At 35.5% G+C, this 24,392-nt stretch overlaps 1 protein-coding gene across 3 annotated transcripts in view; it reads left to right on the top strand.

The window, feature by feature from the left end:
* The window catches only part of LOC145674331 (cell adhesion molecule Dscam1-like), a 1,494,831-nt gene that overhangs the window by 1,369,071 nt on the left and 101,368 nt on the right, over positions 1–24,392 (top strand). For all 3 annotated transcript variants that reach the window (XM_081744257.1, XM_081744259.1, XM_081744258.1), the window contains exons 16-21: positions 4,006–4,150; positions 7,367–7,515; positions 8,943–9,106; positions 10,237–10,372; positions 16,857–16,927; positions 19,876–20,104. In XM_081744257.1, coding sequence (XP_081600383.1) covers positions 4,006–4,150; positions 7,367–7,515; positions 8,943–9,106; positions 10,237–10,372; positions 16,857–16,927; positions 19,876–20,104 — 894 coding nt within the window. The remainder of the gene's footprint in view (positions 1–4,005; positions 4,151–7,366; positions 7,516–8,942; positions 9,107–10,236; positions 10,373–16,856; positions 16,928–19,875; positions 20,105–24,392) is intronic.

Genomic DNA, 24,392 nt, shown 5'->3' with positions numbered 1-24,392 from the left:
GATCATATTCAAACTTGTTCTTACGAGAATATTTGTATTTCTTTTGCTTATTTTGTATACTATTGCAAGAAGCATGCAGAAATAGTGGTTACATCATTTATAATTTACATATTTATTTTGGATTGTAATATTTCTTCCACATACATTGTAACGTAAATAACACTACTGGTACAGTAGCCTGTATCTACCAAAGTAGAGCTGATAGAAAAAAACTGCTTACATTATTGGATTCAGCGCCCCACGCATAGTTAAAATCAGCTCTAAAATTTTAGGCACCAAGAAAAATTTTTTTTTCTGTAGGCCTGTGTTATTGAACAAATGAAACAAGGAGAAGAACCTTTGAAACAAAGTAGAAATTAAGATCAATTGTCTTCATGATTTCATACTCAGAATATAATTTCGCACATTCATTGAATATAAGATCAGAGAGTTGCATCTTATTTTTACGTGTCGTTCATATTACCATATTCTTTGTATGGCCGTTTGGCAAACTAACAAATTAATAATTCAGTACGTATTATTGCGTTGCACATTTTCAGCGAAAACAATGTTCTTTCCATTTATTGCATACAACGATGACTTCAGTACTAATTGATTCTATGTTTTCTTCGCCATCAATATATGGACTAGATTTGGAGATGCCTTAGTCAATGGATATTAAAGAATGCTTTCAGAAGACCATAGCTCCTGAACGAAACCTTGAGGATTAAGCTGTTAGCAAGTGTATTTAATCTGTCAATGTGAGATATACCTGCATTTTTATAATGTGCATAAAAGTTATGAATATGCTATTATTAAATTGAAGTTTTCACTTTTGATACTTTGTAAATTCTTTCATATTCTGAGATTTCAGCACTACAAAGTATATCAATGCTACTTGTGCAAAGGAAATATAACCGAAGGAAAGACTAAGGAAGCAAATAAGAATACACCTTGTCTTTTATCAACTTACCTTCTACAGTCTAATAATAAACTTAACAGCATGATTTCTTGAAGAATATTTCATAATATCGTGAAAATGATATTACTAAAATACTGTTACTTAAATATTATTTAGTTAGTTTTGAAACTAGTTACTATTTAGTTAATTTAGTTAGACATTTATACGACACACGACATTATGTGCTTAACCGTAATCAATTATATGCAAAAAGAAAATTGGATCAGTGGTGCGTTGTGATATTTTTCAATTTTTCGCTATAGAATGTATAAATATCCTTCGAAGATACTCTACTTTGTAATATTGTATTTTGAAATTAATGAAATCTTTAAGGTTTATGTCTCACGGTTAAACCGGTTCGGCTAAAGGAGACGGTGATGGTGAGAAATGAATCAAATGGTGGATAAAATAGTGGGAGGAAACGAGAGAATCAAGAGGAAACCCACGCACACGGTGTTTGTGACCACAAAGTTTACTTGGCGCGAGGTGGGATCGAACCAGGGACCTCAAGCACCAGAGGTGAACGCTTTACCACTGAGACATCGCGACCTGATTGTATTTTGAAGAAGCATAAGGTAAAGCATATCTTTTTCCTGGATTAACTACCAGCTTGGAATGGTATAGACTTTGGTACAATCTTTTCTAATCGCCCCGCCTCAACCCAAAATACTGTTTAATTCAGATCCAGTGTCGCGAATACTGAAACTGACCTAAGGAATGAAAGAAATAAACAATAAAAGACAAGAGTTCCCAGACCTGATTGATAATGTTTGATTGATTTGGGCTTAACTTTTCGTATTAACGCTGAACCTACATGGACGAGATCTACTGCTTAAATTGGAATCCGAATCACCCGGATGGAATTCAACATAAGAAATAGAAAGTATTTTGTTTATCTATTTTGTCCCAAAGGAATTGAACAATTTTTGAGTAGCAAAGCACATTTCAGCAGAAAAATTCGTAATGCAAAACTGAACGAGATTTTGACCTTTTTTAAAAAAAATAATTTAATTTGAGTTCAAGTGCAACCAAATGATTAACTTGGTCCGTCTAGTTGCTAAATGATTAGCGTTACATCATTTGGTGTGGGAGACCTGAGTGCGAATCCCGATGAAAATGTTGTTGTTTTGATTCCTGTTTCATATACTCTCGTTTCTCAAAAAGAAAGCTCAAGTCCAAAATAAGTGTAAAAGCAACGAAATTTAGCGCTTGTGATCTACTGTTCGATTCTCGGGGGCAATAAAATATCCAAAGTTAACTAAGAATCGAGTCGAATGGGGATTATCCTCCAACATGAAAGACAAATTAATAAGATTATCACTTTCACATATTACTTCGTGTAATTATTTATTATTGGTTTACTAAATACTACCCTATGCTTTAATTGTGTTTCATATTCCACACCAAAATAAGCTACAATTGTTGTGTCGCTGCAGAACTTCACAAATCGTTACATTTTGCGGTTATTATATTGGCAACATTGATACAGATCCCTAAAACCACGTAACTCAGAGACAAATATTTTCCTAGTAGAACATGCGCAGCCTACGTGATTGGTCGGTCAAAGGTTTCACAAACACTTTCTCTCGTAATATCGCCCGAATAGAGACCGATTTTAACTTTCCTTTCATCCCGAGTTATTGCGTAGAATGCACAGATTCTATACGGAATGCTAGATATTATCTCCATCTGAAGTAAGAACAAATTATGTACTGAAGGGCAAGGATTGCTCTTTTTAAATATATATTCCATCGAATGGCGCAGATTTTGCATTTTCATCAAACAGAGAACAGTACAAAAATGGTAAATGCAGCACCTGTAGATTTTATTTCACCTAAATGATGGTGCTACTACAAAACCAACACAGATATACTAAATAACACTATCAACATGAGTTCAACAACCTACTTTTCTTTTCAACTTTGCATGTACAATGGTAACCTATAATAATCTTTCTCGTTTCATTCTTAATTGAATGAAACCATATAAGACGAAAATGCTTGAATAATTATAAAACAGCATATTGAAACTTGGATACCATACTTGTGGGTAGATGGGTAACTAGTGTTATATAAGGATATACATGTTGTTAATTGCTGAGTTATTATTATTAATTATTCTGCCTGTTGGCAGGTCCTGGGACTAATGAGTTTTTTTTTCTTGCTTAGTTTCGGATGTGGAAATGTTTCCATCACGTTTTCCGATATTCAGCTTCCTCTTTTAACTCCAAAAACATTATTTTGCTTCTCAAATCATCGCTCAGTTGTATTCTTCTTCCTCCTACCCCTTGCTCTCTTTCCATCTCTCCCTCTATGATGGTATGAAGAAAACAATTTCTTCCCAAAATGTCTTCAATCCAACTAGCCTTCCTATGAAGAACTCTGATCAAAACCGTCCACTTCTCTTTTACTCGCGTTAAGAAAAACCTTTGTCACTCCTTCCATCCATTTTATTTTCTTCACCTTCCTCCAACACCACATTTCGACGCTCTTTAACTATTTCTTCTTTATCTTCCATAATATATAAGTCTCCATAGCACACAATGCAATATTCCATACACAAGTGTTACAAAAATGTGTTCCAGTACTTTGGGAACATATTTCTCACATCCAAATAAGAAAGAAACCTCATATAGATCTTTGCTCAAAAATGGATGGTTTCGGATACATCTCCCAAACTATCCAGTTTTGAGTACAGGTTTATATGAACTTTCTTATTTTGATGTGAGGGATTTGTTCCCAAAATATTGTGACACGCATTTGCAACCTGTACAGCACTTCGCTAGCTTCTTCCTTAATCCAGTGATAAGCCTCCTAATTGCTGAGAGTTGTTTTTTATTTTGGATCACAGAAGTTGTATGTTTCTTTATTATTGTTAGTTGTAGACCGTTTTTTTTTTAAATATAAAAAAATGCTTCATTCTTCCGTCCTTAATTCATAGTATCATATCTTTTGGTTTCTGTGAACGTTTTCGCTTTTGTTTCTACAGTGATGTTGGATAATGATAAAACATGGTATTACATGGTATTACAAAATGGCAAAAAATATTTTTCTTTTTATTTGCAGAGCCAGTTCACTTTGATACAAGATACAAAAACATAACAGTAAAACGTGGAGATGCTGTAACTTTAACATGCACCATCAAAGGAGACCATCCGATAGAAAATCTGTGGCTTATGAACGGACATAGGCTGAATTTGAATAAATATAGGTTTGTAAAATTTCAATTTCCTTTTAACATAACATTATTATTATAGGTATAAAAGCTGGATATCGATTAAAATAACCTTCTAGTTAATAGCTTTTTTTTTAATTTAAGGAATTGTGTATGCATACTAAAGGAAACATCTTTATGTAAGAAGCAAATGTATGCCAATGGTTAAATTTTCTTGTAATTGAGAAGAGTAAAATTTTATCTTCAATTGTGGGCTGCAATATTGTATGTACTTCAAAGTTTTCCTCTTGCTGCCAAGATTTTACTTTTAAATTCTGGATCATTGCATTCGGCTACTGATTTTCTGTACATGAAAATGTTATTTAATCAGTGCCGGATTTACGTATAAGCTAAACAACCTATTGCTTAGGGCCTCACTGTCTTTGGGGCCCGAGAACCTGAAGAAAACTGGATATCAATTTTCAATGTATAAGAAAATCAATCAATAAAATAAAATTTACATATACGTAGGACGTAGCAACAGTGCTTCCTGTTGTGTAGGCTACTATGATGTAAGTAATGGTGTCCTTTCTGCTAGCCTGCTTCCTAAAATACAATTAGTTTATCCATTAGTGTATATAGGGTGCTACGTTCACCTGGACACGTAAAGGGCCCCATTACTTTCAACAGCTTAGGGCCCCACTAAGACTAAATCCGACTCTGTATTTAACTTATTATTACTATTATTATTATTATTATAACAATTTTTCTACGTGTAATATCAATGCATATATGCGTAGATAGAAATTTTCTTTCTCAAATTTGGAATGTATGATACCATTGGGCTATCTAGGAACTTCACCTTTAGAACCCCCTGCCTTGCCAAGCCTATGGCATCGCACTACATATTTTATCGTTTCTTTCAGTTCTTTGCACTGTGAGAATGCGTTTATGGTATTATCTTTTGCGAAAACATTTACACCCCTCTTCCCCCTAGAATAAGAATTCCAGTCAAAGTGAAATGGTAAAAACCCGTATCAGCCAAGGTGATAACTGTGCAAAAAGAACCATTTCAAATAATTCACTTGTTTGCCCATGATGATGACACTGGCAACCTTGATATAATTTATATATTTAAGAAAAATGGAAATTCCTCCTTCTCTCGTTAAAAGCGAAGTTTCCGGAAATGCTGTAGCATATGTTCACTTGTTTTAAATAATAATATATGTACGAGGATCTTTCAATAAGTCCTTAGAAAAAATTAGGTAGATTTTTTATTATTTATTTTTCTACATAATCTTCTTTAAGCAAAATGTAGGCACGTAGTTCAGAAAATAGCGTTAACTGCAGAACCTGAAGTCATTGATGACGGCTTTTAATTGGAGTAACATTTTGAGTTTTTTTTTTTTCCATTGGATAGTTAGGTACAGAGATCAAACCCTGCAGCCAAATAGTCTTTGGCGTCTAATCTGTGGGGATGGAACATGTACTCGTCCAAGCGAATGCTATGCGTTCACAAAACATACCTATAGTGTGAGACCTGAAAAAGTCACATAGAATCGATACCCACTTTTGGCAGTGTAAATTTCCGTGAGAATATTTTATGCCAAGGCACAACTGACCAGGATATATAGACAGCATCGCCACACATAAGCTCCATGTCAAAGTTTAATTGAGTATGGAGTGTGTGGTTATGTTTTCAGCACAAAACTGAGAACCATCTTTTTCCAATTGGTGGATGCTTGACGTAGAAGCAAGCAGTCTTTTATGATTACAGAAGGAACAGACGTAACATGTAAAGCAAATGAGGGGAAAGGACGACGCAGCAAAATATCAAAGCACAACTACTGGCAGTGTACGCATAGTCATGTATTCATAAGTAGCGTATCTGCAAAACCATCGATTACGTCATTGATTTCTTGTTTGTCTTTCACCATTAAATTTATTAACTCCATAATTGTTGCCTGCTTCTTGTTCTTTCTATGTTGTTTGCTGATAATGGAGCAGCAAAAGGTGACGTCAAAGAGCATCCAGTTGAAAACGATTGATCTAGACAATGGTACAATCTTATACTTGAAACCAATCCCTTGGAGTGACGAAACAACATTCTTATTTTCCCGTTTTTGCTGTAATCCATTGTATACGAGTCTCATACAACGCAGTACGGATGCTTCCATTGGGTAGCGTGCTGAGCATAAAATACTGCATTTTCTTGGAGCTGGACTTGGGAGTTCATTTATCCGGATACTCCTACGAGATGCTCAAACCGTTCTTAACCAAATTTGACATGGTGATTTGAGAGCACGCGCTAAGTGTCGTAGGGTGTAGCATGTAACGATCAGATATATCATTGAGAAATAATCACCGAAAAAAACGGGATGCTTATAGACTTAACCTTAAAAAAGCATTTGACGCACGAATTTCCAATGTGAACAATGGAAAATAACATTTTCAACGTTAGAAATTCGGCGAAGACCTTTTTGGTTTGTTGCGAACACCATTTTTCAAAAGCCATAATGTTTTTCGCTGATATGCTGAATTCAAGTACTTGTGTGCCGTGTCCGTTCACATAGCAGTTGATGCACTAAAAAGTATATGAACAATCAATAATGGTCGATTGCTTCACTCCAAATTTGTAATTAATGTATACTTAGACAATAGGTGAGATTGCTATTTCTAGTATGACATTGTACTGTTGTTCATATTAATTTTCACCAGGTACATTAGTCCACTTAGAATCATGAGCTTAACTCACCAAACACTTGTGTGATGAATTGAAACGATGGATCAGAACTAAGGTTGACACATCCAACGTCCGTAGTTCACTAGATAATATATTGCACCAAGAAGGTCGGATATACGCTTCTTTCCGATTTCTGTAAAGTTCAACTTTCAGTATGATGCCGTAGTAGCAACATGTTTTAGGGCCAAGGACATTTAGGAAAGATATCTCAAAGAGTGTGCCCAATTCATTGCCAGCAAATGATATTATTAGAAAATTATTTTGTACATTGCCTACCAATTTTTCCGTTCGCTATTTCCATTGTGCTGCGAAATTATTGGAAATTGACAACAAATTTAAAACAAAATTATATTTAATATAAGTTTGAGTCTTCTTTTCTCTCTGAAAAACAGATTTCACACAATATACCTACACTATTCAACATTCTTGTTATTTTTTATAGCTTTATAGAACACACAATAATGTGTCTTCTTTTATAGAATTTCAGAGGTTCTATTCCACTATGCTCTCACTTGTGCTATGTTTTACAGACTCAGCTTAAACTCTGTGAAGACGGAGACAGGACTTCAGTCTCAACTAACAATTCTTCGAGCAGAGAGAGAAGATACAGCAGTGTTCAGTTGTCAAGCGGATAATGCCTTTGGACACGCAGAGCAAACTATCTATCTTTCAGTACAAGGTACCGAGAAATCAGAGATTTAAACTGTTTTAAATTAAGTATACTCACATAAGCGTTTCACTTGCAGTACTATCAAACTGTTTATCCTTCTCAAGGTGAATTTAAAGGAACGTTGCTGGTGAATGTGTAACAGTACATATATCCTATTTTGTTTCAAGGGTGAATATTCAAACTTTGTCCATTGACACCTTGACTCAATAATTAAGAGAATAACCCACATGACTTTTGTGATGTTTTGTTATTTTTGCTATTGACAAATTTTCGTTTTAATTGCAAGCATCTTCGTGGATAAAAAATTATGTCATGTGTACAATGAGTTAAAAAAAATATCAAAAAGTGCACAAATTATCCTCCCGTTATGTATTGAACTTACCTTGGGTCAAAGTTTTAATATTAAACTCTCGAAATGATGTAGTTATTTTGAATATTGTCGCCTGGAGGAACATGGTTTGCAGAGAAAACTAAATGCATAGAAGTTCGTCTTGACAGTAATGCTCTATCTAAATTATAGATAGGTTAAAATATCAAGAAATACTTTCGACAAAATGGACACTTTAAAATATCTAAGATCAACATTAACGGACCAAATCAATATCTACGAAGAAATTAAATTTCGATTGAAAGTAGGAAATTCGTGCTATTATTTATTTCAAAATAATTTTTCATCCTCAATTCATCGAAGAATTTCAAGCTTAAAAAATGCATAACAATAATTGTCATTAACTCTGTATGATTAAGAAACACAATCGCTTACTTCGAAGGAAGAACTTATTTGAAAATTAAATCCCGATGCATATATTAAAACCCAAGAAGAAAGTGAGTTTCGGATAGCGGAAACTTCATAACAAGGAACTGCGTAATTTATACCTTGTATCTAACATTATTAGGATCATCAAGTCTAAGAGGCTCTGGTGGTTAGGTCATGTAACCAGAATGGAAGAAAGTAAGAATGATTTAAAAATCTTGACTAAAATTCTAATTTAAAAAAACATTAGGAAGACGTAGATGTGAATAGGAGACAATATTAAGATGGATATGATAGAAATAGTGAACAAAGTAGAATTCACTTGGTTAAGAACAGAAGTGGATCCATTTGGCTAAGAACAGAAGTCAATGGAAAGCTTTGGTGAATGCGAAATTGAACTTTAGGTTCTATAAGCCGTTGAGTTAGTTAGTTTGGATACTATATTGTCCTACAGAATACACTGGAAGTATATCAGGTATATGCTTCCATATTTTGACAATAGCCAATCTTTACCCTCCAATTAATATGCATGTAGGTTTAGGTATTTTGTAGTAAAACATTATAGCCAACGTTACTGATAATCTTGTATATACACGAGTTTGATGTATCATTATATTAAGTGTTTCATTCGTTCATTTATAATTAATATGCATAAGCTTGTGTCATTGTATTTTATTTGTAGAACCTCCGGATCCGCCGTCCCACATGCAAATAACAGAAGTTTCAAGTAGATCTCTCCACTTGGCTTGGAAGTCTCCTTTTGATGGTAAAAGTCCTTTGATAGCTTATCTGGTGCAGTATAAAATAGCTGGAGAACAATGGGATACAAGATCCGTGAATTTTACGGTAATTTCGTGTTTACATTTTTAATTATTTCATTCTGTTTTCTTTTTAGGTATGCTTGGGTCAAAAGTTTCAATTATTTTTGTTTCACGAATTTGTATAGATCCAAAACTCATTTAGTTTGAGTACATTGTTATCTAAGGTTGAAATGTAGTAAGTTGCTTATTTCAAAACACAGACTGCATTCATTAATTACGCAAAAATAACTTTCGAGAAGTGAGTCCTACTTCAACATAAGAACGTGATCACGAAGCATTGATTAATTGATTCAAAAAAAAATTTTTTCATCCAGCGGTTATGTTCTGTGGGCTTAAGAAGACAAATGCTTAATGAAAATGAATGGGTGAATGGGTTTGAAACACTTGTTGGAATTATAATGTGGGAGGAAAAAGGAGAATTCCGAGAATACTCGTGGACACGATATTGTCCTGTACAAATTCACAAAGCCTCAGAATGAATATAGAACCTTTGTACTAAAATTGAGCGCGTTACCAGTGTGGCATCGTGTCTCTAATTGATTGAAAAAGTGAATGAATGTAATGAAATCTAATTTAACGTCTAATGATTATAATTTGTAGGCTAAAGGAAACGGATAATTGATTAAAGTGAATGATTATAAGAGAACTGTTGGAATAATTATGTGAAATAAGACGGAGGTAAATCCACAAAAAGCTATGTGGGCCATATTGATATGTCCACCAGAAATCAAATTAACACCAAATCAAAGCAGGGATCTCTTACACCAGGAGTGAGAGTTCTACCACTTTTCAAACATTCTTGTCTTACGCTAGTTACACTTTCTTCTACTTTACATCACTACTAGATTTAACAGAAACACGAACACTTAAATATTGAGCATTGTTTAAAACTCCTATGTCCTTCAGAGGGACTGAAACTCCCAATGGATGCCGTCACACCGATGAAACATGAATATATTCGAAGAGGATCCCTCCAGCCCCTTCACGGGCTCGTGTCCAAAGACTGGCTATAAGAACGAACATTTCGAGTCAGAAAACATTAGTTGTTAACTTGTCATATCCTTTCAAGATGTAAAGGGCTTGACTGGCAAAATGTATATATATATAATTGGAAATAAATGACAGGAGTATTACAATACCTATTTTGCCTTTCAGGTGGATGGTCGGGAGACATCAGTAATGGTTGGATCTCTTCAGCCAGATACGTCATACCATATTCGAATTATTGCTGTGAACAGAATTGGACAGAGTTCTCCAAGCGAGGTTCTGTCAGTAAAAACACAGGAAGAAGGTAAGGTTACTTAATCATTTTATTGCTGTTGAACACTAGTAACTAATTAATCCAGAATAAATAATTCCCAGTTTTATCACAGTAACTACCATATGAAAGTATATTAAATATCTACGTATGGCAAGATAGCCCCCCCACTTTAGAAAATTGAAACAATGACTAGGTCATTCGTTTGTACTACGTTTGTACCGTTTGTACCGAAAATATTTTCGTTTGTACCATTTTCCTTATAGGGGTACCTGAGAGGTCAACTGGGGGGGCTATCTTGGCGCCAAGATAGCCCCCCGGTATCACAGCACAAAAAATTGGAATACACCATTCGAAAGCAAATCGTTTGTACCGTTTGCACCGAAAAGAGTTTTGTTTGTACCGTGATAGTTTTCGAGAAACAGGGGATGACATTTGAAGGGGCTATCTTGGCGCCAAGATAGCCCCCCCCCGTATCACAGCACAAAAAATGGAATATACCATTCGAAAGCAAATCGTTTGTACCGTTTGTACCGAAAAAAGTTTTGTTTTTACCCTGATAGTTTTCGAGAAAGAGGGGATGACATTTGGGGGGGCTATCTTGGCGCCAAGATAGCCCCCCCGTATCACAGCACAAAAAATTGGAATACACCATTCGAAACCAAATCGTTTGTACCGTTTGTACCGAAAAAAGTTTTGTTTGTACCCTGATAGTTTTCGAAAAACAGGGGATGACATTTGGGGGGGGCTATCTTGGCGCCAAGATAGCCCCCCCGTATCACAGCACAAAAAATTGGAATACACCATTCGAAGGCATATCGTTTGTACCGTTTGTACCGAAAAAAGTTTTGTTTGTACCCTGATAGTTTTCGAAAAACAGGGGATGACATTTGGGGGGGGCTATCTTGGCGCCAAGATAGCCCCCCCGTATCACAGCACAAAAAATTGGAATACACCATTCGAAGGCATATCGTTTGTACCGTTTGTACCGAAAAAAGTTTTGTTTGTACCCTGATAATTTTCAAGAAAGAGTGGATGGCGTTTGGGAGGCTATCTTGTACGCAAGATTGGCCCCCTAATATGTACTTTTTTCATGCCCATTAATAAGTATTATGTGTCTATTCATGTGAATTTATGTGAATTTAGATCTCTTGATGTACATATCCAAATGAAAAGGACTTGTTGGGAATAACGCAACGTTAAAACTGAATCGGCGAGTGGGAAAACAGTGTGAGTTCAAAATAAGCCATTTTCAGTTAAAGGCGAAAATAACACTAAAGATGTACAACTACAAGTTGTAATGAAGAGCAGTACAATTTGGAAGACCTCGCACGTTATAACAGAATGCTATAATGTCTACTGTACATTTGTGGCATTAACAAACGAAAGTTCTTTCTTCAAACATCTCAAAATGCGTTTTGTGCACTACTAGTGTTTTTGCGCTCAACGATTCAATTAAATTTAATCTATTTGTGCCCTTTTCCGTAAATAAATACCGTAAAAAGCATAACGAAGTGTGTACAAATTCAGAAAGAAACTGGATTTACAGAAATAATCTTAAACAAAGAAAACTAAAAGATGAAATGTTTGCTCACCTAAACTGCGTCCTTCCACTTTTCAGCTTTACACCAACTGAAAAAAATTAGCTGTTTATATCTGTCACATTAACGGCTCGAGAAGTTTGCCGCTTTCATAGACAATAGACGAAAGCAAATAGGCCATTGCTGAATAATACGTATTTACTTAAGGAAAAGGGCAGAAATAGAGAAAATTTAATTGAATCGGTGAGTGGAAAACTACTATAGTCCACAAAACGCATTTTGAGATATTTGAAAAAAATAACTTTCGTTAGTTAATGCCACAAATGTACAGTCGACATTATAGCATTCTGTTATAACGTGCAAGACCTTGCAAATTGCACTGCTCTTCATTACAACTTGTAGTACTACATCTTTAGTGTTATTTTTGCCTTTACTTCAAAATGGTTTATTTTGGACTCACACTGTTTTCCAACTCGCCGATTCAATTCTAACGTTGAGTTATTACTGAAAAATTCATTTTTTTATTTTGATATGCAGAACCAAAATTCTAAATACACATCAATTCACATGGATAAACATATGATACTTATTAATGGACATGGAAAAAAGTACACATTAGGGGGCATATCTTGCGTACAAGATAGCCCCCAAATATCATCCCCTCTTTCTCAAAAACTATCAGGATACAAACAAAACTTTTTTTCGGTACAAACGGTACAAACCATTTGCTTTCGAATGGTGTATTTCAATTTTTTGTGCTGTGATACGGGGGGGCTATCTTGGCGCCAAGATAGCCCCCCCAAATGTCATTCCCTGTTTCTCGAAAACTATCAGGGTACAAACAAAGCTTTTTTCGGTACAAACGTTACAAACGATTTGCTTTTGAATGGTGTATTCCAATGTTTTGTGCTGTGATAGGGGGGCTATCTTGGCGCCAAGATAGCCCCCCCAAATGTCATTCCCTGTTTTTCGAAAACTATCTTGGTACAAACAAAACTTTTTTCGGTACAAACGGTACAAACGATTTGCTTTCGAATGGTGTATTTCAAATTTTTGTGCTGTGATACGGGGGGCTATCTTGGCGTCAAGATAGCCCCCCGCCCAAAATAACATCCCCTGTTTCTCGAAAACTATCAGGGTACAAACAAAAAAACTTTTTTCCGTACAAACGGTACAAACGGTTTGCTTTCGAATGGTGTATTCCAATTTTTTGTGGTGTGATACGGGGGGGGCTATCTTGGCGCCAAGATAGCCCCCCAAATGTCATTCCCTCTTTCTCGAAAACTATCAGGGTACAAACAAAACTTATTTCTGTACAAACGGTACAAACGATTTGTTTTCGAATGGTGTATTCCAATTTTTTGTGCTGTGATACGGGGGGGCTATCTTGGCGCCTAGATAGCCCCCCCAAATGTCATTCCCTGTTTCTCGAAAACTATCAGGTTACAAACAAAACTTTTTTCGGTACAAACGGCTCAAACGATTTGCTTTCGAATGGTGTATTCCAATTTTTTGTGCTGTGATACGGGGGGCTATCTTGGCGCCAAGATAGCCCCCCCAAATGTCATTCCCTGTTTCTCGAAAACTATCAGGGTACAAACAAAAGTTTTTTCGGTACAAACAGTACAAACGATTTGGTTTCGAATGGTGTATTTCTAATTTTTGTGCTGTGATAGTGGGGGCTATCTTGGCGCCAAGATAGCCCCCCAAATGTCATCCCCTGTTTCACGAAAACTATCAGGGTACAAACAAAACTTTTTTTGGTACAAACGGTACAAACGATTTGCTTTCGAATGGTGTATTCCAATTTTTTGTGCTGTGATACGGGGGGGCTATCTTGGCGCCAAGATAGCCCCCCCAGTCGACCTCTCAAGTAACCCTATAAGGAAAATGGTACAAACGAAAATATTTTCGGTACAAACGGTACAAACGTAGTACAAACGAATTACCTAGTCATTGTTTCAATTTTCTAAATTGGGGGGGGGCTATCTTGCCATACGTTAAATATCTGTACAATCTTCCAACAACCGATTTGCATTTACTCTTTACTGTGTTCTTTCGTATTGAATCGCTGACTTGAGAAATGTCATAAGTCAATAATATCAATAGTGCCGTAAGTCAATGATTTGTGACGATTCTCAACTCAGGACACATGTTGCAGCTCTATATTGTGCGAACTATTAGCCTGACTTCTTACATATCACAACCCAACGGTGTAGCTGCCCTTCATGAATCAAAGCTGCGTGTAAACTCATTTTCGACACACGACTTTTCAAATCAGCGATTGTATTATAAACAGAGTATGCTATCCTTTATACATGCATTTGTTCCAATAAATGGCAAGGGCACTAGATAATTTCGCCACGAAGGTGAGTCAAACTCATAAGTTCATTTGATAGAGCGAATTGAGCTGTATAAAGAACATTGTAAAACAAAAAGCCGTCTTCATTGGGTTTTTAAGAAAATCGCTTTCAAAAATTTCTCATACATCTTTTTTCTGAAACTTTTCTGAAACTTTTCTGAAACTTAAAATTGATGTAGACTATATTTGGAAACACATAGCTCATTTATTATTACATTATCAAATTATTCAACTTTTTTTGTTTGTTTTAAACAAGGGAAAGTAAATTTGTCTTTGCACTAAGAACATTAAATAAATACAATAGTACTGCATTTAATACAGTTCCCATACCCAAAATGAAATACGAATTTAAAAGGTGGTTTTAACAGAATAAGCTATATATTCTGTAACCATACTTATCGAATGCATACTGAAAAAGATCAATCTTCCGTGGGGAACAAAGCTGAATCACTCAAGTTGAATCTGCAAAAAATTAGATTGCTAACACATCCTGTTGAAAACCTTTTATTTCAGGATGTTTCAGCTTAATGTAATGGATGAACATTCTTTGTAGTCTTTCTTGGTCCGATATCAAACACATAAAATGGCTGACAGAATCTAATGCACAGTTGGGAATACTTTCAACTGTAAACATTTTGTATCCACAATATATCCTCTATCTAGTTGAAATATGAGGTATATGGTTCTAATATAAAACATGCTCTCTAGTTACTCAATATATGATTCATCAAGTTAACATTGAACCTGTTCTCCTAAATTCCATACTCACTTGCTTCATATCCACTTTTTCCACTGTTATGTAGTCACTTTTAATAATATATGTTTAAGAGTGATTGTTTCAAAATCTAAATCGAGGTGACTTTTTCTTTTACAATATACTATATAGCTTAATTATCTCTATCGAATCCTATAATTAGTTTAACTCATCTTGTATTTGCCTCTACTTGTTATATACAATGTATCCTTTGAGGAAGTGACAATATTTTCGGAAATGGTAATAAGTGTGGTTCTTAACAAAAGAGTTCATACGAACATGGATTCCATTATCAACGGTTCGAGAGCTACAGGTTGTGAACCATTCTTGATTTTATGCTACTTTTTGTTTACCCTGCCTTTATTCTATAGAGGGGAAGTACAGCGTATTTGAAAGGTGCTGCAATAGCCTACCTAACAATATGGTGTCATTGAAAGGGAAGTTATTGAGGGAAATTTGGAAATCAATGTTGCCATCCAATTCCTTTAAATATACTTAGATTAGTTTTAACTTTCCCAAGTTTCCCTCAATATCTTCCTTTCAAACCACTGGAAAGCCAATTCCGTCCCCTCCCAGATAGATTATACCTCACGTATGTAGAATAAATACATGGTGAACAATAAGTGACATAAAGCTAAATGTATCCCTGATCTAGAGGGGGGGGGATAATACAATTTAACATTGATACACGTACAAACCAACTCACAAATATAAATCTGAATACCTTGAATATATGCCAATAAACTGAAATAATTTTATGTTGCAATTTAATAAGCGCAAATTCAATTATATATATAAAAAAATGTCACTAAATCCCATTTGTGACAAATGTATAAGTTCTAAATACAAGAACTTAGATATAAAGTTGCCCGGTGAAGTACTATGCTATGGTAACAATGCATTCTAAAGCTGACGATCGATTTAATTACTTTACGGATCTATGACGTAAATATAATAGGGGATGATAGGGAAACAAGAGAAAGAAATGCGGAGGTCTTATTAATCGCTTCCAGAGACATGGGTTTTGAAGTAAATGCAGAGAAAACTATACATGGAAGTTCGCCGGGATCGTGATGGATGAGTCAAAATATCAAATAATGTTTTCGACAAAATAGATACTTTTAAATATTTAGGTTCAATGCTAACATATCAAAACTATACCCGAAAAGAAATGGAATGTCGATTGAAAGCAGGAAATTCGTGTTAATATTAATTTCAAAACTTTTGTTGTCGTGGATTCCACCTAGGAATTTGAAGCCTAAAATTTATAAAACGATAATCATGTCTATTGAGCTGTATGGTTGCGAAACGTGGTCGCTTACTCTGAGGAAAGAACGCAGATTGAAAGTATTTGAGAATAAAATCCTGAGACGAATATTCAAACCCAAGAGGAATGCGAACGGAGAACGGCTGAAACTTCATAACAAGAAATTGCATAATTTATACCGCTTACTAAACATTGTTAGGGTTATTCAAGTCTAGGAGACTAAGATGGGCAGGTCATATAGCCAGAACGGAAGAAAGAATAAATGCTTTCAAAGTTTTAACTGGATATTCAATCAGAGAATGACCATTAGGAAGCCTTAGGCACACATAGGAGGATAATATTAAGACGATCTCGCAGAAATAGAAATACAAAGTAGAAACTGGATCCAGTTTGTTAAGGATAGAAGTCAATGGAGAGTTTTCTTGAACGTGGCATTGAACCTCCGTGTTCCAGAAACCATTGAGTTAGTTAATTACAGATATTAGTTAAGGTGTCGTAAGTTAAGAATTCATAGCTTCAAATATAAAATTGTCAGCAATGACTAAAAAAAAATAATTTACTCGAAGTATCAGTTTTGTTTGGTATTGTTACAGCACCACACAGTCCTCCACAGAATGTGCATGTAGAAGCTGTGGGACCAGAAGAACTGCTTGTCAAATGGAAGGTGAGTGAATTGTGTTCGTGTTAATTATTATTTGTTCCTCTCATGGTTTTAAAACAGAAAGTTTTAACGCTTATCCTATACAGTATTACTCTAATAATTCTAAGTTATTTTAGGTTATAGATCATCACAAGCGGGCTCCTCACACTCACTCAGTAACTTTTTATGTATAATTATAGGTAAAGGGACATTTTAAATTTTATTAGCCCATAAACATTCACATACATAAAGCACATAAGGCTTATTATGTTTTCTCTACAGGAAGCTGATGTATTCTTTATACCGAACTGAGAAGAAAGTGAACAAAAAGAGACACATCTGCCGCCAATAGTACACAACTGTTGCCTGGTTGGGCAGTGTGGTCAGATATGTACTTTATTTAATTCCGAGAGACGGAAGATAAAATTACCTTTGATATTCTAGCCAGATAACAGTTTGACACTTATGTTAATTTCGTTATTTAGTTCAAATGATATGATTCCATGTAGACCCAAAGAGAGGCTTCTTGAACTCACTATCATGTTTTCTAAGCTATTTATGAACTAATTTGTTTACATCACTATGACAAATTGTTTAAGTTTAACTAACAAATAGCTAAAAAAATAACAAGAGGCTAATAACTTTTTGTTGGAATTGTATAACAAAAACTAATTTATGGGTTCAAGAAGATCGCCATATGAATACTAACGTTAACAAACGTAATGTAAGCCCACCGTACAGAGAAATAATGACCTTCTCTAGAACCAGCATTGTTCTGTATCGAGCAATATAAATAGTGTTTCACTGGTAATACGTAATTAGGACGGCATTTACAAATATTTCCTTCTGACTCTAAAATATCGCGCTATTGATAATAGGTTATTCTTGGCATATACAGCCATCTATGGAAGAACTAATGTGGTAGATTCAACTATCTGGCTGCGCCACTTCGTTGGAGGCTCTTATTTGAATCAGTCGCTATGCTTTGAGCTCCCAAACTGCGTGACAATGCTCTAGTCCATACAGCTGTTGGTGCTAGGGCTGTAGTGAAAACTATGGCTTTAAGTAGATCCAACCTCCATCCTACAGTCCAGATTTAGCAGCCTTGACAACAACAGCTGTGTGGACTAGAACATTGTCATGCAATATGCAAACTCAACGCATAAACTCATTAAAATGACTGCCTCCAATGTACTGAGGTAACTAGAGATATGAAACTGATACATTAATTTTTCCGTAGATAGAATTATATGTCATTGGCGTAATATTTGAGTGTCAGGATGGAAACATTTGAAACCACCCTCGTACCGAACTCCGCCGACAAATATCCATTTCAGTTAACTTGAGTGAGTGTATCAGTACGTTGTATGGAAACAGCTTGTCATGATGGGTGAGCCAAAGATGTGACAGGATGACAAAAAGCGAATATTTTGTCTAGGCATGCTCATAGCGACACAGACAGTAAAGTTGTCGTGTTTGTTTATGTATCAGAGCAGAGAGTTTAAAGTATCTGCAGGACTGTTCTAACGCAAACGTGAACGCTAAACGGCGTCAGAAATTGGGTTGCAAAGAAGACTCGACCCCAGAGAAACCGCCTCCAAGTAGCATGTCTGATGAAGGACAATCTTTTCTAAACCCAATAGATGTTCCTGCACTCATGGATTCCTGAATGCAGATCCATACTAACCAATTCTAAAGAACATTGCGAAGAGAGTTTCCTGCAATGATCATTTGAATTGTATTACCACAAAAGAGGTAATTTCTTACCACGGTGTATAAAATTGGACTTATTCATTGGGCTCTACAATACTGACGATGAATTGTGCCAAACTGGAAGTGACAAGTTGCATGTTTCATTTATATTTTAGTTACGCAAAGATTGAGTGCACTTCAAGCACAATTAAGCGTTTCATTCACAGCATGTTGGAGGTATTATTCCAGTAGGAAGAGGTTAAGTTACGTGAGGCGTTTTTCGTACCATCACTTGGACCCACTCATTTAGGTGAATGTGAAGATCAACAAGCATGTTTATTTAAACATTATTAAAAGACGAAATGTTGCGATTCCTCCAACATCATGTGCATTCGATACTCCCATCTTCCAAAATACCAACTGCCGAGTTCACAGATTTCGACGTTTTTCTACATAATTTAAGGACTTTTCAGGCACACTACCGCCCCAGGTCTGTTCTGTAATTCCCCAGATATATCAATATATTCCTAATATATGTATTAGTGTAATATAGTAATGTGTTCAGAATTTCTAATAGTAGTAGATTTTTCGTCAAATCTGGATGATGTTTTTTGTTCTTTTTTTGTCAATTTACTTTGCTCCTTGTATCTTTTTTAGTTTGTCGTCCAATGGTTATGCTCTTTAGTCTAAGGTAAATGGATGATTACTGAAAGTGAAATATTTTGAAAGTATTTGTCTCTTGTGTTCTTCCACTGGAAATCAAACCCTGGACGATGTGCACCAAAGGCTTACGCGTTAGCCACTAAACCATCGGGAGTTTTTCTTTTTACTTTGTTTCATTAATATAAAGTGTACGTCTGTAAAATTTAAGTTTCAGAATTATATGTTTTGTTATTTTAGCCACTTCCTAAAGTAATAGCTAATAATATAACTTAAATTTGGAATTTGAACGATTTTCAGTAATATCAAAACTGAAAGAAAATCAGCATTTTCGTGCATGTATATTTGAAACGCTGGAATTTTTAGTACAAGTTATATACTGTATCACATTTTGTTTCTAACCTCAATACAAAATTCTATTTGAAATGTAATATCTTAGCTTATTTGGTGACCCACTTATTTGAAGTAAAGAAAATACAACAATAATTCAATAAATATTTTTTTAACAAATATAGTACTGATAGTTTGAAATATTTAAAGGTAATGGAATATACAGTGTATTTTTTGTTCATTGTAATATGACATACATTGCAGCATATACTTTGTTTATTATATAATAGGCTCCCCAAAGGGATCATTGGTACGGAGATATCCTTGGCTACACCATCAGCTATTCAGTTGAAGGCTCAAACGATGTTCCAAAATATAGTACGGTGGGAAGTCAGGTGTTCGAATTGAGGCTTAGTGGCCTGAAGAAGTACACAACATATCAGGTGCAAGTGAGGGCATTTAACCGCATTGGACCAGGACCAGACAGCACACCATTTATTGTGACAACTCAGGAGGGTGGTAGGTAAATAGTCGTCCCCAAACTATACCTTCTGCTTTCCCTAATGTTCAGAGTAAAATAAACATTAATGTTGCTTGAAAGTTCAGTTTCATAAATTCATCATTTTTCAATAAATCAGAAGAATAGAAAATGTAATTCTATAACCATGAACAAAGACATCACGAATAAGCAGTCCTGCTCCTCTTTACGACATATTTTTTATTAATCATTGTGTTGCACTCACCAACAAATTGTTTTATTACCATTTTCGTGTTTATATTGAACAGTCATTTTCTAGTCGTTACTTAGAATTATTGTGTACGGTGAGAAGCTACGTTTCGTATCTCACAAATATATAGGGTGTAACAAAAAGTATGCCAAATTTCAGGGGTGGATTCCTTATTGTTAGACAAGCAAAAAAGTTCATATGACCTTATGTCGGGAAATCCATCGTTACGGAATTACAGACATTGAGCCACCTTATGCTGTGAAATACTCACATTTTGGTCGCCCCTCAATGTGACTTTATTTACACCTCAGTAACTCAGCCTCTAATTAAGCTAGGAAAATAATTTAGTATCAATGTGTTCCTGAAATACGAAACTTTTGGCCGACACGCATTTTATGTATGTAAGGGGTACCTCGGCGGATGGGGGAGGGTAAAGTACGTATTTTTTTTCTTTTTTGCATCAGAATTATGGCATTCTTTCCCCTTGGGAGTACACTCATAAAATTTGGTATGTGAAGCAATGAAGTAGTCCACTATATGGCAATACCCTGTATGTGTACTTGTTGCGTAGAAGTCTTATATAGAGCCACTCTGAAAATAAATTTAATTTTCAAACTTAAACTCAAAAAATTGGCCAAATTTGCCTTCCCCCTTAACCCTCCATGTAAGCAATAAGTACACATACAGGCTATTACCATATAGCGGACTATTTCATTGCTTTATATTCCAATTCTTATGAGTGTACCCAAAAGGAGGAAGGAATGGCATTATCAAAATTCTGATGTAAAAAGCGAAAACGTGCGTACTTTATACTCCCCCGTAACCCGTGGTATCCTCCACACACACAAAATGCATATTGGCCAAAAGCTTCGTCCTTCGAAAATGCATCGATACCAAAATTATAATCCTAGCTTAATTAGGAGCTGAGTTATTGGGGTTTAAATTGAATCACATTGATGAGCGACCAAAATATGACTATTTCACGCCGTCAGGTGGCTCAATGGCCGTAGCTCCGTAAAGATGCATTTCCCGGCATACAGTAATATGAACTTTTTAGCTTGTCTACTTATAAGGAATCTACTCTTGAAATTTTGTTGTACCTTTTTACTACACCCTGTATAATATCACAGTTTTCTTCTCGTTCGTATTTACAATTTACACCAGAATGATTATATCACTGCCCAAGATTCGCGAAACGATTCCGGAAGATAAAGCTGTCAGCAGGGCCTCATGGTCACCACGGTTTCCTGACCTATCCATGTTCGATGGATATCTATGACTATTTAAAGGGAAAAGTACACGCTAATAATCCTCATACCCTGGATGAAATTTAGAAAAAGCATTACCAACACCACCCTCAGCATCACCGTGGAAGAACTGCAACAGTGTTGATTTCAACACTACACGTGGTCAGAACAACGTTGAAATAAACTATGATCACTTTCAGCGCCTCTTATTACGCGCGAATATGTTACCCAAATCGATATTGTGGTAACAGTAATAATATACATATTCAATTTTGGCCTATATTTCCACCTTGTAGTTTAGCTCTGTGCTGGTTTGAAGAAACAACGTTACGTTCTTCTATAATTTAACTAATGTCAGTGTAAACATTAATCCGGTAGTCACTTGTTATTTGACAATTCCAAAAACAATAGTGATGCACGGGAACTTTAGCGTAAAAATAAGTAAGAGGAAAGAGACCGTCTAGTTAGTTTATCCTACTTACACGTGATAGTAGCCAATAATAGCAAGCTGTTTTCAAGAATGAAGATTGCACTCAAGTGACGGATATTTTTTCTGGTGTCATTAATATTAGCAGGACCTTAAAAATACCCTAGAAAAATTGACTGATTAATCAGAATTTAACGTCTTATTGAGAGCTATGCTATATGAGATGTAGGCCTATAGTTTAACGTGGAATCCGAACCACGTGAGCTTCCACCAGGAATCGAAACAGGATCTCTCATCCCAAAATGCGCGTATGCTAACAATATAGCCACCAGGGAGCTCTATCTCAGAAAAAGAGTCAACAGAACTACATACTTCCGAGAAGTGAGAACATTAGCTAAATAGTGTACAGACACACAAGATAACTATTTCGAAGGTGATAGTAGCCAGTAATACAACGTCGCAAGCTGAATGTTCTTATACTATACGGTATTCTAATACTCTCAGAAGAAGCGATTGAAGTTACAGACACAAACTCGTTAGTAAGGAATTGAGTACACTCGTGAAGGAGTAGTGATGTCACTTCAAACTGACCTTCCCCCGCTGCCAGGATCTTTGCTTTAGATTCATGAGCCGCAACATATTTGTTTTTAAAGCCCTATCTTAGACATGTCTACACTATTGTATAGTTCGAAATATAAGTTTTTGAATCAGGTACATTACATGAAGTAAATTGTGACGTCTCGGGACTCTAGTATTAGATACAACACAGAAACATTATAGATATGTTTAAAGTACAATATTTTTTATGCAATATGGACACATACCAAGTGTGGTGTTTTGGCTAGTTTAAGATCTATGGAGACTGCGACCAATGAATTAATTCATTCCTAATATAATTAATTTTGATTGTGTCTTAGGATATCTACAGATCTTTATTAATCACCTAATGGTCTTTCGTTAGCAATAAGTAATTTGTAGAGGCAACTGACAATACTTTCCTTTATTATCCAATCATCTACGTCATCAGCAAATAATAATAATAATAATAATAATAATAATAATAATAATAATAATAATAATAATAATAATAATAATAATAATAATAATAAGTTTCGGAAATGTTCATAGGTAGGGAAAGAATATACATCTAGGAAAAATGTACTTCCAATTTGACGGTTTTCTTCTACGAACTGGCAATTCAATCCATTAAAAGAAAGAACAACTCTAGAAAAAAAGTTTGTCAATAAGTTTAGCTTTTCTCCAATACTTTCTCAAACTTCAATGCAACATATTAAATTGATTTTTGTAGCGCATTTTCTTCTTTTCCTTAAATAAATAAATAAAATGTTCGAACTAATGCAATAGTATGGTATATTCTGCTTTTAAGCTGAAGTGTTCGTACTGTATGTAAATGTATGCTTGTGATTTGCAAAGCGAAGTACATTAATTAGTTGTTGAGTATCTTAATGATGCTTGATTCACAGAAAACAAGATCATAATTGACTCTAGATTGAAATTCAGTTTTGTCTGACATTTATAGGTACAAGAACGGCGAGACTTCATACGAGGGGCGACCAATAAGTTCTAAGCCTAACATATAAGAAGATTATGAACATTTCAAGAAACTTAATCAGATTTTAGCATACATTTCCGTGACCTTAACTCACTTAACACGTTGAACGCCAGCAGAAAGAAAAATATTTTGTCACAGTCGTCAACCCAGTCTTGCACAACATAAGGGATCAACGTCAATTCTTTATCACAGCTGTAACATGAACGACACAAGTATTTCTTCAGTGTTCGAAACAGAAAGTCATTTAGAACCAAGTCTGGACAGGAGGGTCAATGGAGAAGAATCTGAAATCTACATGTTGAATACCAGTTTTGTAAACAGCTAGATTTGGACAGCCATATCCCGAGTACTGAGGAACAAATGTAGGGCTGTAGCGCAGTGATCACTGTCTCCACAAACAGTTCGACGTCGTCTGGCGAGGCGAGGTATCCTTTCATAGTGCCCATTGCTGTAACTTCTTTTAACTGCAACCCGTGTGGTGCATATAATGTAGCAATGGCGCCCCGAACCCCACCTATTAAGATACTAATGGCATAAATTATCTTCTCGGACGGAACAACATTTTGTCCTCACCATCATGAGAGCCACATTCGTGTCTGACTTTACCGTGGCTACTGATTGTTAAACGCCTACTATTATACAGCTATATCGTTCCAATACGGGCGTTACAAATTAGGTGTCTGTAGATTCGTTACGTGCTTCTGTTTAATACGGATTTAAAGGCTTTCAAACAGCCAACAGTATATAGAAGAAGTGTTGAATCCAGCTGTGATCTTTACACTGCAGGTCCTGTATGGAGCCACTTTCCAATATATAGCACGCATGACAGCAT

Source organism: Thermobia domestica, chromosome 17 (genome assembly GCF_964235325.1).
Source record: "Thermobia domestica chromosome 17, izTheDome1.hap1.1, whole genome shotgun sequence".
In the NCBI taxonomy this organism is placed as follows: Eukaryota; Metazoa; Arthropoda; class Insecta; order Zygentoma; family Lepismatidae; genus Thermobia; species Thermobia domestica.
The sequence above is the reverse complement of the archived record's forward strand: the minus strand, read 5'-3'. Positions and strand labels throughout refer to the sequence as shown.